The following is a 14936-nucleotide window of genomic DNA, read 5'->3' on the forward strand; positions in this document are numbered from 1 at the left end:
AAAATGCTGTTGTATCATCCTAAATTGACGTACATGATACATATGGAATGCAGGAACACAATCTTGTATTTACAACAGCCCTGATGCTTCATCTCAAGTCAAGCAATATAATAACCATCTTGCTAATTAGTAAGACCTGTTGCATCTTCTTGCTCTTTCTCATGCTGTCCCCTACTTTGATAAATGGATGCATATTTCCAATGTAGTTAGATTTCCAAAATGAAGTAACGGGTTTCCTACACCCATAAGCCAATGCAATAATGTTCCACAATAGAATATAAGAGCCAAAGATGAGCTATGTAGATCTTTTCAGGATTACATCATAATTCCTTTCTTTCTGTAATCAATTCTTTCTAATCATCAAAGCATAAGTCACAAGGTCCCTCAATTTCCAGTAAGCAGCAAAAGATGAAGTTCATTGCCCTAGAATGATTCCCTAGGAAAGTTCATCTGCCTAATCAATATGCATTATAGATGAACACACACATAAACAGATATGCACGCACACACACGCACACGCACACACCCACACCAGATTTATATGGAACCAGATCTGAAGAATTTTTCTTATCTTATTAAATTTTCTTTTTTGTCTACCGACTGCTTTATATGAGCTCTATTTTTTTTATTCCTATTTTAACATTTAAGGAAATCATTTTATTAATATGTTATCTTATTGATTATAATATTTTGATATTTGTTCAGCTATTGTTGTTTTTTTAAAGCGTTTTGCAAAATGAAATGCCCATCCTGTTCAGAATGAGGATAAAAGAACAAGCCTATGTAATTTAAACAGAAGATCTGTAGCAGGTGTATCTCAAAGCAAGATTATGTACGAGATAAACATTTACATATCATTTTGGAACACCCTTGCTGAAATCTCCAGATAAAGCTTTTTAAGTGGCTTGAAATTCTATTATTCTGTCTGGTGAAAAAGAAGGACTAGGAGCAACACAATAGCAGTGTCCCAATATTTGAGGGGTTGCCACAATAGGGTTGCCTATTTTCCAAAGGACCAGAAGGCAAGACAAGAAACAATGGATGGAAACTAATCAAAGAAAGAAACAACCTAGAACAGGGGTGTCAAACTGTCAGCCTGCAGGCCGGTGTCAACATACCGAAGCCGCGCCCATTGCCGGCAATGCAAAAAAAGTCACGATACATCGTGACACGTCACGTGGCAAGTTTGACACCCGTGACCTAGAACTAAAGAGAAAATTCCTAATAGTGAGAACAATTAACCAGTGGAGCAACTTGCCTTCAGAAGATGTGGATGCCCCATCGCTGGAGGCTTTTAAGAAGAGACTGGACAGCTCCTTGTCTGAAATGGTATAGGGCAAGGGTAGGCAATCTTGGCTCTTTTATGACTCGTGGACTTCAACTCCCAGAATTCCTGAGCCAGCCATGCTGAGGGGAAAGGGAGAGATTTCCATGCTGAGCCATGCTGGGGGTTGGACTAGAAGATCTCCAAGGTCCTTTCCAATGCTGTTATTCTGTTAAATCAATCACTGTCCTCATAAGCATCACTGTTCGTCCTGATTTTTTTTTTCCTGACTGGTTGTATCTGATGGAAACTTTGGGGGATAACATTTGGAAGTTGCTTGGCTATTATTCATTTGCACTTTCCCAACTATCTCTTTAAAGCATAGATTAATGACATATTTTTTAAAATACTTGAATATGGCACTGGAAAATCCTTAATCTAAAGAGGATAAGCTCTCACAACTGCCAGTCTTTTTCTGTACCCCTTTTTTTTTACCTGATGGAGTTGCAAGAATGGAATTGAGAAGAGCAAAAGTTAGAAGTAAGTCCTATCTTTATTCTACTATTCTCCAATGAAACACATGCCTCCTCCGCCTTTTGTCCAAAAAAGGGACAATGCTCTATAATCCAGAAATTGGAACTTTGCTCCAGCCGGTGTAATAGATAGTCCTTGCAACAGATAGGGTCATTTGTGAGATGACCACTTTTCTGCAAGGACCGGTCCCCACAAAGACCAACACAACTTAAGTCTTCTGTCGTGACAAGACTTGGTAGTTGTTCATAATAAATCTAGAAGGAGCAGCTTCCTTATCAATTTCAGCAAACCATAGTGGCACAGTGGTTAGAATGCGGTACATTAGGCTACTTCTGCTGACTGCCGGCTGTCTGCAGTTCGACAATTCAATTCTCATCGGCTCAAGGTTGACTCAGCCTTCCATCCTTCCAAGGTCGGTGAAATGAGGAGCCAAATTGTTGGGGGCAAAATGCTGACCCTATAAACCACTTAGAGAGGGCTGTAAAATACCGTGAAGCGGTATATAAGTCTAAGTGCTAGTGCTGTTGCTACATCAGAAAGGTTTTGGGGAGAAGTCCTATGCATCCATACAGCCTGATGGGAATCACTGTGAATTTTTATGGATTAGTAGAAATAAATGCCACGAACATGTATTCGTTCAAATGAATTTTCAAAACAATCTTGGGTAGGTGAAGAGTATCAGATTTTGACAGGCAGCTTTTCTCGCTTAGATTAAAGAGTGTTAAGACACTTTTAAGAAGTGGATCCAAAATTCAACCTGTAAACTCAAAGTGAAGGCCAGAACTTCATTGGACTTTTTAATTGCATCCTTCTTTTTTTGTTTTGATTGGAAACTACCATTTTTAAACTCCACGTAATTGTCTCCATTTCTTGGGCAATTTGGAAGTTTCTCTACCAAAGAAGAATGGCCAAATGTTTTAAGGGGTAAATTTTTACGCAGACAAGAACTTGGTATTTCAGAATCCAAGTATAAAATACTGGAATTTAGAATCACATTTTTAAATGCTTCATCCAATAGAAAAAAGTCAAAATAAAGTGAAAAATGAAACAAAAACAACAGACCTCCCCCCCCCCCCGAAAAATAAACAGCAGAGCAGGGATAAAATATGACTGTGAAAAATGTTGACTGTGATATGATTTTTGACTTGTTGGGAAATACCGGAGCACATTTGAATTTCAACATCTTTTTTTTTTCATATTAAAATCTATTAAGTCGCTTATATCGTCAAAGTGTTTAAGAGGAGTTTGCGGTTAAATTGTAAACAACAATAAGACATTAAATAAAAGAAAAATAATATAAAATAAAAAAATAATACAACAGGGAAACAGACTAATTCCACAACAAAAATGCTGCCAAAATACACTGAAAATGAAAGGTTTCCACAATGTATTGGAAAATTGTGTGTGTGTGTGTGTGTGTGTCCACCCATTTGATGGAAGTACAAATTCAGATCATTGCAACTGAAATATTTTCTAGAAGTCTAGGAGATATATAAGTAAAAAAAGAAAAAGTAAAAATAATAAGAATAACATCTGTAACAATAATTAGAATAATAATAACAACAACAACAACAACATCTATAGTACAACTAGGGCTTCAGATATATATCCTCTTTTTTTCTTTCTATCAACCTTCATTTTATGCTTTTTGTCTCTCTCTCATCCCTCCCAATTGCCCTCAATTGCACATTTAAATCAAAACTGTTTCCATTTGGGAACTAAACTGTATTGCTCTACAATTAGAAACATCAGCATGTCAAGTACCATAGAGAGCTGAACAATTGATCATTAGAGACCCACATACGGGAGTGGAGGGAACTATTCACAATGAGTTATTTTCTTGGTAGTCTCTTGTGTTATTTTTAAGCCACATCTGTCTTTTCTTCTATTCCTTTACTATTGTCCATTTTAGTTTTATGGAAAACTGCATCACTGCCTAGCCTACAACACACCCACTATATAGCAATCAGTCCAACCAGAAAATTGTTCAGGGCTGATAGTGTGACATATAGAAGACTGTATCCTGGACCCATGCTGCCTTTCCCATCTCATCCTTCTCACCATTGGAGTGGCAGGAGATATTTCACTTACACACAGAAGCTCATGAACATGAATAGAACAGAATAGAACAGGACAGGACAGGACAGGACAGGACAGGACAGGACAGGACAGAACAGGTCTTTATTGGCCCGGTATGATTGGACACACAAGGAATTTGATTGATTACAAAATGATGCAAAAAACCCCCAGCTCTGATGCAAGCAAACACATTGAAATATCCAATTTGCTTTCTTTAGTGTAGCGCTTGAGCACGAGTAATGCCAGAAACAAATGAAATATAAGGAAATTTGACCTTTGACAAGGTCTTATCCAACTATGTGAAACTAAAATAAACAACTCTGAAACGCCATCCAGGAGAAGTTTAGTTGAGAAAGATTTCTAACGTTCATTCTACAGAAAACCGAGACACCGTCTCCTTTCAAAGAAGATGTTAACATAAATGTAGAATTTGTTGTTTATCCTCCTTTCCCTTCTTCATCGGTGGTCTTTGCTACATGAGCATAAGAAGAAACTGCTTGATTCAAGGAACAGTTTAACAAAGAGGCACAATTTCTAATGGCCTGCTGGGCTCTCTTTTGCTGGAAATTTTCAAGAAGAGGCAAAACAAAGATGTAAAACCTGTTAGAAACTTTTCTATTTTGAAAAGGAGTTTGGTTTCCCCAAAGAGTTTTTATAAAAGGAGCTATAGTTACCGTGAAAGACTAGACTAAGGAACTAGACCAGAGGTAGGCAACCTTTGGTCTTTTATGACTCGTGGACTTCAACTCCCAGAATTCCTAAGCCAGCCATGCTGAGGGGAAAGGGAGAGGTTTCCATGCTGAGGCATGCTGGCTCAGGAATTCTGGGAGTTGAAGTCCACGAGTCATGAAGGGGCCATAGTTCCCCGATGCTGGCTGAGGAATTCTGGAAGTTGAAGTCCACGAGTCATGAAGGGGCCTAGGCCTAGGCCAGAGATAGGTAACCTTGGCGCCTTCATGACTCGTGGACTTCAACTCCCAGAATTCCTGAGCCAACCATGCTGAGGGGAAAGGGAGAGGTTTCCAAGCTGAGTCATGCTGGCTCAGGAATCTGGGAGTTGAAGTCCACGAGTCATAAAAGAGCCAAGGTGGCCTACTTCTGAACTAGACCAGGGGTAGTCAACCTTGGCTCTTTTATGACTCGTGGACTTCAATTCTGGGAGTTGAAGTCCACAAGTCATAAAAGAGCCAAGGTTGACTACCCCTGAACTAGACTAAGGAAGACTAGATTAAGGAACTATATTGAAAAGAATCTGGACAACAGCCACATAAAGCATGGAACAACCTAATTACTTCAATCATTGTAACAGTAAGTGAGGAAATCGTTTTGTGTATATTTGGGAGTCTTTAATATCTTCTGTTTTATTACGATTTTCTGAAAAATGTCTTACTTGGCAGTTAGCGACTGTTTTCGTCTTTAAAAAGTCAAACTGGAAAAAAAATGAATTGTAACATTTTTAGAAAGCTGTACTGTTCCTACAGATTAACAACGTAATCCTGCTCAGAAATAAGAGCTGTTACTTCTTACTTTCTTACTAGAAAGTAGAAAGTAAGCAGGTGTATTTGCTGGGAAGGGCAGTCTTAGTCAGTTCTATTTGTCCAACTCCGGTCATTTTAGAGTCAAGAAATCTATGATGCAGAATTGTAGTCTATTAAATAATGTAAAAACTGGTTTGGCAGATCAGATCAAGAGGCCGTCCATGTGTCTCTTCATATGTGTCCATCTACATTGTCTCTCCATATACCCTCAGGAAATTCAGAAAAATAGATGTAAGAAGAACCTTCTTATATTACGGCTGTCTGATTTAATATAAACCATTTAAGACTAGGAGCTCCTGCTAGTCTTATTTTCATAATTCATGCTGCCTTCTCTTAATGTTGTCTACATTTGTGAGGGCCACATCACATCTGCAAGTAGAACATTCTCTGGTGTAAGTATGGACATTGCTACCCAGTCACTTGTCTCTCTTCAGCAATTTTGTTAGTATCCTTGTTCCTGCTACCTAGAGATGGGAAGGATGAAAAAGAAGGCAAAAAGGGTGTTCAGTTTGCCAATGTGCTCCAGCTTGCAAACCATTCCCCCTCTCTGCGTGTACAATCTGACATCATACCTATGTAGTGAAAGAAGCAAATTCATTCATCAAATAGGACCTAAAGAATGGAGATGGGAAGTCCCATCAGGTAGGACCAAAACAGAAATTCCCACCAATGGATAAGTGCCTGCTCCAAAGCTATATTGCCACGTTCCTCCAGAGCAGAAGCTGAACCAATGATTGGCCCAGATTCCGAAGATATATACAAGCTTCAAGGCAGGGTGGCAATGGGGTGGCAATGGGGTGGCAATGTCAATCTCAGATTAGTGCAGCCTTTGCAGATGGAAGAGACCATAATGTTATATAAGAAGCCCTATTAATTTAGAATCCCCCATATTTCATTTCAATGGATTATTTCTTCTTCTTCTTCTTCTTCTTCTTCTTCTTCTTCTTCTTCTTCTTCTTCTTCTTCTTCTTCTTCTTCTTCTTCTTCTTCTTCCTCTTCCTCTTCCTCTTCCTCTTCCTCTTCCTCTTCCTCTTCCTCTTCCTCCTCCTCCTCCTCCTCTTCCTCTTCCTCTTCCTCTTCCTCTTCCTCTTCTCCTTCTCCTTCTCCTTCTCCTTCTCCTTCTCCTTCAACTTCAGCATGATTTTAGACATCATGTTCCACTTAGTCTGAATTTTCCCCCCAAATTTTAAAAACACCAAGCACTGTAGTATTTCCCTAAAAATTCTAGATGTGCCCAAGAAGATTATTTAGGCCTGCCTTGAAAATACAGCAAATGACAATGCAAAACTCCTAGAGAAGATTGAACAAGAATGATTTTGATTCTTTGAACTTTGCATTAAAAAAAGAGACAATTTCTCCTCTGTATGATTGGATATCTCCAATTTTCCCTCATACAAAAGACATTTATGATGTAAAAGTTTGCCATGAATTATGAAATACTTTGCGAAGACTAACTTCAGGAGAAAGATGGCTCTTTATATCAATTCTATCTTCCCTTGAGGTTTTCATGACTCCATTAGTAAGGCACCAAGTAGATATGGCGCTTTCTAGTTGTTCTGAGCAAAAAAAATAAAATGAACAAGAAGTAAACAAGCATTTTAAAGTAGCAATTGCATTCTCTGATAAAATACACAGGAAATGTAGTGATTTATTTATTCATTTTTTTACTATTATAGTACAGAAAATTCAGCTGATTAGTTTTGGAATTTAAACTCAGCTGATTATTTCAGGATGTCACACTTTTTTAAACCAGTTTTAACTGTCCACAAACCACTTCAGGAACCATCTAAGTAGATATTGTGTGTCCTTTGCAATCACAGATATTAGAGGACGCTCAGCCTTCTGATCCCATAAATGATGAGAGTGGCATGGACCTGTAGATAGATGTTCTCTGTGCTGGCTCCAACACTTAAGATGAATTTTGGCAATTATCATGCACTGTTTTTGAGATTTTTTAAACAAGTTTTTTATATCTTACAGTTTATGCAGTTGTGTGTGTGTCACATTGGTCAGAATCTTGGGAAGTGATAGACACAGATATAAAAATAAATATGAAATGCTCTAACAACATCTCCCCCCCCCCTTATCCTTCTTTCTCTGCCTTATTATCCTACCTAGAACTAAGGAGAAATTTCCTGACAGTTAGAACAATTAATCAGTGGAACGATTTGCCTCCCAAAGTTGTGGGTGCTCCGATACTGGAGATTTTTAAGAGGGGATTGGATATCCATTTGTCTGAAATAATATAGAGTGTCCTGCTTGAGCAGGTGGTTGGACTAGAAGACCTCCAAGGTCCCTTCCAACTCTGTTATTCTTTTATTCCTTCTCTTCCCTCCATCATAAATTAAGAAGCACTGTGCCCTTTCTCCCAAGTAGAGATTGTTCCATCACCAATCAATCACTTCTTTCTCTCACTTTGTTTCCCCCCCAAATTTATGGGAAATTTCAGCAGAGGGGATTTCTAATTTCCTTTCAAGCCATAATCCTAGCTTTGGCACAGTAAGCTAAAACATTTCTGCTCGGCCTTGCACCCATTCTCAGATTCTTATTTGTTTGGAATAAATTCATATAGGAATTTATTTATGAACAGAAAAGCTGCTGGCATGGGAATATCTTAACAACAACTCTTTTGACTTGTCTCTTTGAAAGAGCAGATTTCTCTCTCCTTCTGACACACTGAGTGCTTCATACTCAATCATCTCTCTATGCATAATTCATCCATCTGTCCATCCATCTTTAAGTAAAGACTGAACACAGCTACTTTACGTGGAGAGGGGAACTGGTAATGGCATTAGCTTTTTCCATAATTCAATCTTGGCACAATCTCATGTACTTGTTTTTCCAGGCAGTTAGCCTGATGTAGTTTGAGTGATTGCTCAGTCGATGCATTTCTAGCCTCCAGTTATCCTGAGTAAGAGGACTCAAGAGCACAACGGGGTCACCTCCAGTCCAGGATAATTGCTCAGAGGTCTCTTGAAGCAGCAGCAGCAGAAACATTGTGGGGCCTGCAAAAACAGTTCAGTCCATAGCAGCTCTTGATTTTTTTTACCCTGGTCTAGAAACCTGTTTAAATTGTACAGTTTTGCAGTGTTTACAGTTGGATACACATTATGACTGGATTTGCTTTTACGATGACAATGATGATTTTTAAATCATGCAAAGCAAGGGATGAGAACATGCTAGAAACAAAACTATCCAATCTTTGGGAAGTTATTTTGAGTCTGAGAAAACCTTTGGCTAAAGTGTCACATGGACAGAGCTGTGACTCTGTCCCTACTTATAGTAACCTAGGCCGAACAAGAACCCACACTATCAATCTCTTTCTCCTGCCAGCTCTTCTCTGATTTTGCTTTCTTGCATCCTACCTTTTCCGGATTAGATAGCGAGCTGGATGCATACCCCAGTCTAGCAACAGAAAAGTTATTTTGGAAGAAGAAAATTCTTTTTAGCAATATCTTCAGACAGCAATTGTAAATGCAGACTTGGCATAGTTAAAACCAGGAATCCTGTCATCAAGCAATAAATCCAAAGGAAACGCAGAAGGGTAGAATTCTGAGTTTGGCAAAGTGAGGTCAACCCAACAGAACTGAGGCTTCAGAGTTGTTCTCGGTGTTTTCTTCCAGAGAGTGTATGAAGCAGCTAGGCGCAGACTCCCCCCAGCTAAGCTGTGTTACTCCTTAGGGTCTATTTTTCTGCTGGCCTGTTTCTTGAAAGCCCCGCTAGCCTGTGGACTCAGCCCTCTGCTCTTAGATCTATGAAGATGCCTCTGCTTAGAACTGGGCAGCTGAACCTCAGAGACTGAGAGGCTGTCAGTGGATGCCAGCAGAGTCCTGCAGTTTGCTGGATCCACCTCTGCCAGAGTAAAATTACTGGCTCTACCCTGCTGGAATCATCCCACACCAGGTGTACAATCAGTAGAGCAGTGGTTCTCAACCTTTTTAATGCCGCGACCCCCAACCGGTCGTAAGTCGAGGACTAAACCGGTCGTAAGTCGAGGACTACCCAACCGGTCGTAAGTCGAGGACTTTCCCTGCCCGGGAGCACCACGCATGCGTGGTTCCGCCCCCTGCGCCGGCCGAGGCGTAGCTGGCAAGCGGCAGAGATGGAGCAGGCCGACCACCAGCTGGCCCAGCCCAAGGGAGGTAAGGCACCCGCCGGAAAAGGGGGGAAAATGGACAAAAAAAATGGCGGACAGCCTTGCTTGGCGACCCCCGTGAAATGGTCGATCAACCCCAAATGGGGTCGCGACCCATAGGTTGAGAACCGCTGCACTAGAGGGTCCTAGCTGTACTTCCTCCCCCTTCTTCCTTTGAATACATGTCAAACAAAATTTTACCTAAGGAATCTTAAAGTTGTCCTTAGTTGTTCTGAGGTGTTAAGAGCTGTGTTTCCCCCCCCCTTTCAGGAGCTAACAAGCCATGTCAATTTGGCCATGGATGCAACGAGAAGTCATTCAATCAGGTGACCCTTATAAAATGAGAAGAGCCCCAAAGTAACTTTGCCACCACTGCTAATTCAAACAGCAAAGATTATAGGCTGGCAGCAAAAGAAGAGTCAGCAGCAGCCATCAGCCCAGCTCCTCTAACTGGCTATTTTTTAAAAAAAGTTTTATTAGTTTATAATATACGATACAATCCAAATACAAAGTAAATAGCGGGAAGGATGGGGAAGAGAAAAGGGATTAGAGAAGTGAGGTAAGGGAGAAAAAAAGGAGGAAAAAAGGCATTGACTTCCAACTTCCTTTGGTGCAATAGAGTATCAACTTCAAACCTCAACTTTTTACTTTTACAAAATAATATAAACTAGCCATTTCAATAACATCAAATCTATCTAATTGGTAAATTAGATTGGGTTATTTTATCTTAACTCCAGACAATTCGATTGAAATGGATCTCTTCTCCATGGCTGCATTTGAGCCCCACCTATGAGTTACAGGCAACAGCTTCTTTCTCTGCAGATGTTTAGAGATAATTTACAGCTCCTCAGTTCTAATGTTATCTGCTTATTTATGATCAAGTTAATCAATATATTAAAAACATGCTAATTGACTCCTGTTTGTTTGCCACCCCACCTAGTGCAAAATGGCTGGTGACATTTTCTGGGAAGGAAGAGAAACAGCTGGGAAAATCCACTAATTTTTGTTCTTAACATGCCCAGTACAATGTAAATAAAGATCTCTGTCATTTGCCAGCATCAAGCCGACAAATGGGTCAAAAACTGGTACACAGAAGTTAAACCAAGTTGCAAATAACAATTCTACATCAAGGCATTTCTCTCCACTTTACAAGTAACAGTTAAACAGAAAAGTACTTGAAAAGAAAAATATAATACCATATTTATTTATTTTTTGCAACTACACTGCACTAGGTGGCCTCCCCATTCAACATGCTGTTTGGACATAATAATTGGATACTAAATTGTGACCCATCAACCGGGGTTTTTTGAAAAGATATGTTACTGAAGACACAGTCAGCATTCAGACTGAAGCATGAGGTGTTGTTGTTGTTTTTCCAAAAAGTAAAGTTCGGAATGATACACATGGGAATATCTGCTATAGGGAGATGGGAGCCAACAATCACAATGTTCATATCCAGCAAATTCTGAATTGATGGGAGGGACCAAATACTGAATTGAATATGAGAATAGATACAGGCAGGAGGAGGAGTTTGAATAAAGACAAAGGGGGACATGATAGCAGTGTTCCAATATCTCAGGGGCTGCCCCAAAGAAGAGGGAGTCAAGCTATTCTCCAAAGCGCCTGAAGGCAGGACGAGAAGCAACGGATGGAAACTAACCAAAGAGAGAAACAACCTAGAACTAAGGAGAAACTTCCTGACAGTGAGAACAATTAACCAGTGGAACAACCTGCCTCCAGAAGTGGTGAATGCACCAACACTGGAAGTTTTTAAGAAGAGACTGGACAGCCATTTGTCTGAAATGGTATAGGGTTTCCTGCCTGAGCAGGGGGTTGGACTAGATGACCTCCAAGGTCCCTTCCAACTTTATCATTATTATTATTATTAGCTCTTCCTCCCTGAAGAACTACAAAGAGGGGACTCTGCAGAAGAATATTGCTGAGCTAAAAGCAGGATTCTGCCCAAGCCTGTCACCTGTTCTGTTAGTAGGTAAGAATGACATGGAAACAAAGACTTGAGACGACCACAGGCATCTTGACAGCAATGATGAAAACCCTGCCATCCTCAGTTCTGTTGGAGTATATGCCAAATGGAAAGCCTTCATCACATGGAGCACACAATCACAACATATGAATAAGTTAGTAGAAGAAGCTTATTGTCATCAGCCTTCCTCGTGGGAAAGTCATATTTACTTACAGTAATGGTTTCATTATGGAATCTGAGTTATCTTGTATGTATGCTGTCAGAGTTAATAGCAGTCATTTGTAATGTCTTTGGTGCCATAGGGAGAGAGAGAAAGGAAATGTAGATTTTTCCATCTTTAAATAAATAAACACATTTTCTTCCTGCTGCATAGAAACTTTGGCACAACCGATGGCAGTCTCAGTTTCCTAGCTCTTGTTTCCTCCCACCAAAGTAGATATCTGGCAGCCATTTAAAACCATACTAGATGACTGATATTAAGTAAACTACAAGTTTAATATATGGGAAAATAAAGAGTGATGCTGACTCTAGGATCACCCGAATTCATGCGTTCTACAGTAGATCCACAATGGAGCTTCAACAGCCCAAGGCCACAGATCCAAACTTGCAGAATTAGCAGTTGAGAAATATAAAGAATGCCCTTTCTTATTTGGGGATTAGGAAGGCTTTCATTTGGTATAAACTTAGATAGAAATTTATCCATTTTGCAGTTGATCAATATCTAATCGGGACATAATTTTCCTTCATTCCTAAATTCTTTAAAAAAAAAAAATTCTGATGGAATTTGTCCCAAACAAAACCATACCCACAAATGCAACTATTGTGGGGCTATATATATATTAAACAACTTGCAGAGCTTAATTCTGTTAGGTAGAAATTTCTGAAGGCAGGACGAGAAGCAACGGATGGAAACTAATCAAGGAAAGAAGCAACCTAGAACTAAGGAGAAACTTCCTGACAGTGAGAACAATTAACCAGTGGAACAACCTGCCTCCAGAAGCGGTGAATGCTCCAACACTGGAAGTTTTTAAGAAGAGACTGGACAGCCATTTGTCTGAAATGGTGTAGGGTTTTCTGCCTGAGCAGGGGGTTGGACTCGATGACCTCCAAGGTCCCTTCCATCATCATCATCATCATCATCATCATCATCATCATCATCATCATCATCATCATCATCATCATCATCATTATTATTATTATTATTATTATTATATTCATATGTGAAAGAACTATGATCTTTTATGCACAAATGGACAGGAATGAACCATCAGAAGGCTGGGGGTTTAATTTAAACATTTTTGGAAATCCATGGACCATAATGGGTCAATAGATAAAGATGGAATTCTCTGGGGGGTTTTTTTGAGGGGCGTGGGAGAAGCTTTTTAAAAAAGTTTATTCTATGAGTTTCCTAACTCTGTTACTGATTTTCAGCAATAGTGATCAGAGGCAGTCTATAGGCCTGCAAAGCATAGCTGACGAGGGAATTCTGGGAGTTGAAGTCCACACGTCTTAAAGTTTTCAAGGTTGAGAAATACTGTTCCAGATAGTTCAGTGATGGCGAACCTTTTAGAGACCGAGTGCCCAAACTGCAACCCAAAACCCACTTATGCATCATCGGGTGCTGGGTGGGTGTGGCCCATTGAGTGGGCGTGGCCCATTGGGTGGGCGTGGCTGCAGTGGTAATGGCAGACTGGGTGGGACTAAAAAGTTCAATCGATCAATTCCAACTTTGCAAGATCTTTTTTTCCCCCGCAAGAAGTTGAAATTGACTGATTGATTGAACTTTTTTTTTTGTACACAGCGGTGGAGGTCTAAAGCGAAAAGGTTTTATAAAACCCAGCGACGGCCCGCGTGCCCACATAGAGGGCTCTGAGTGCCGCTTCTGGCACGTGTGCCATAGGTTCGCCACCACTGAGATAGTTCATCCTTGAACAAAGAACTTGTAAATAATATGCCTGAAAGCCAAGTGAAAAATGGCTGATTCCACCAGAATGGAAATGTCAACAATGCTTTGTATCTTCCGAATGTGAGGCCATCTCAGAAACATATTCAGCAAACAGAAATGAGTGTGAAAACTCTTAAAGGAATCCCTGGTTGGCACACTAATGCAATCCAAACAGAAAGATAAAAAGAAATGTCTACTTACACATAAAGCACACTTTTCTGGTCTCCAACCTGGCCTCCATCTCCCACAGTTAATGTATCATATCCTCTCTCCAAGTCAAATTCTTCAAAATTGAGTTTGATTACCTAACAAAGACATAAATCATTAGGCTGGTTGATTACATTGTTAGGGCAGAATCAGTTCATGCAACAGATGCCACAAATAGGCAACGTTCTTTTAGAGTTGACAGGATTTTTAGTTCTGACTGGAAGATTCTCAGATTCACATCTCTCCAAATCACGACGATAATGTAATAGACCTTGAGCAAACTACATCTGATGGTATGACTCAGTACATAAAACTGTTCTAAAAGTGAACATATGAGAAAATGGGTTATGTAAGTGCTTAGAAAGGTCATACTGGGAACCAACTCAAATAAACTTCCCAGTGTACAGATGCCATACCTGAATTCTAAATCACATTGTTTTCATGGATTTCCACTGACTCAATATGTACAATGATTTAGAATAAGGATGAAGAATTTCTGATTCATTAAGGCAGGGGTCTTCAAACATGGCCCTTTTATGACCTGTGGACTTCAACTCCCAGAATTCCTCAGCCAGCGTGCTTGGCTGAGGAATTCTGGGAGTTGAAGTCCACAAGTCATAAAAGGGCCAGGTTTGAAGACCCCTGCATTAAGGTATCCCACCAAGCCCATGGAGTAGCAACTGAAACTTTATTCCACCAATCCTTCATTGGAGAAACATACTATCAACAAGAGTTTGCTGAAAGATTCCAGTGTCCGGAAAGTGATAAATGAAGGTGATTTCAGATGAGAATAGCTTCAATTATCATTTGCTTTGCCCAACCCATCTACTTCATAAAAAGAGAAGCTGGTAAAGGAGAAGTCGAAGATATCTCACATGTTTTATTGTACTGTGAGCTATACCAAGTTTATAGGACAGTATATATTCTCCCCTTATTGGAGAGATTGCCAGGGAGGGCAGACAATTTTTATGTAGGCTTTCTCCTCCAGGACTCAAACCCTTCTATCACGCATGCAGTGGCAAAATACTGTGTTGCGGCAATGTCCACAAGAAAAAAAATTGGTTACAGATCTATAGTCGTCAACTTGTGCCAATTTTTGGGAGATATCTCTAATAATGTTTGGAACATTATATTTACTCACACATTAATCGGCTATCCACTCACGTAAACTAGGGAGTGACCCTAACATTTTGAGAACATGTATTTTCTTAACAGGGATGTTATTATTTACTATTAATGTTAGTACTATT

General features: G+C 39.8%; 1 protein-coding gene across 1 annotated transcript in view; it reads right to left on the reverse strand.

Annotated features, from left to right (window-relative positions):
• Positions 1–13784, reverse strand: part of LOC107295850 (CUB and sushi domain-containing protein 2-like) — a gene marked incomplete at both ends in the record, with an annotated part of 145422 nt that extends 131638 nt beyond the window's left edge. The window contains one exon of the mRNA XM_015825185.1: positions 13681–13784. Within this exon, the coding sequence (XP_015680671.1) occupies positions 13681–13784 (104 nt within the window). The remainder of the gene's footprint in view (positions 1–13680) is intronic.
• Between the last annotated feature and the right edge of the window lie 1152 nt (positions 13785–14936).

Source organism: Protobothrops mucrosquamatus, unplaced genomic scaffold (genome assembly GCF_001527695.2).
Source record: "Protobothrops mucrosquamatus isolate PMUCROS unplaced genomic scaffold, P.Mucros_1.0 scaffold2535, whole genome shotgun sequence".
NCBI classification, from domain to species: Eukaryota; Metazoa; Chordata; class Lepidosauria; order Squamata; family Viperidae; genus Protobothrops; species Protobothrops mucrosquamatus.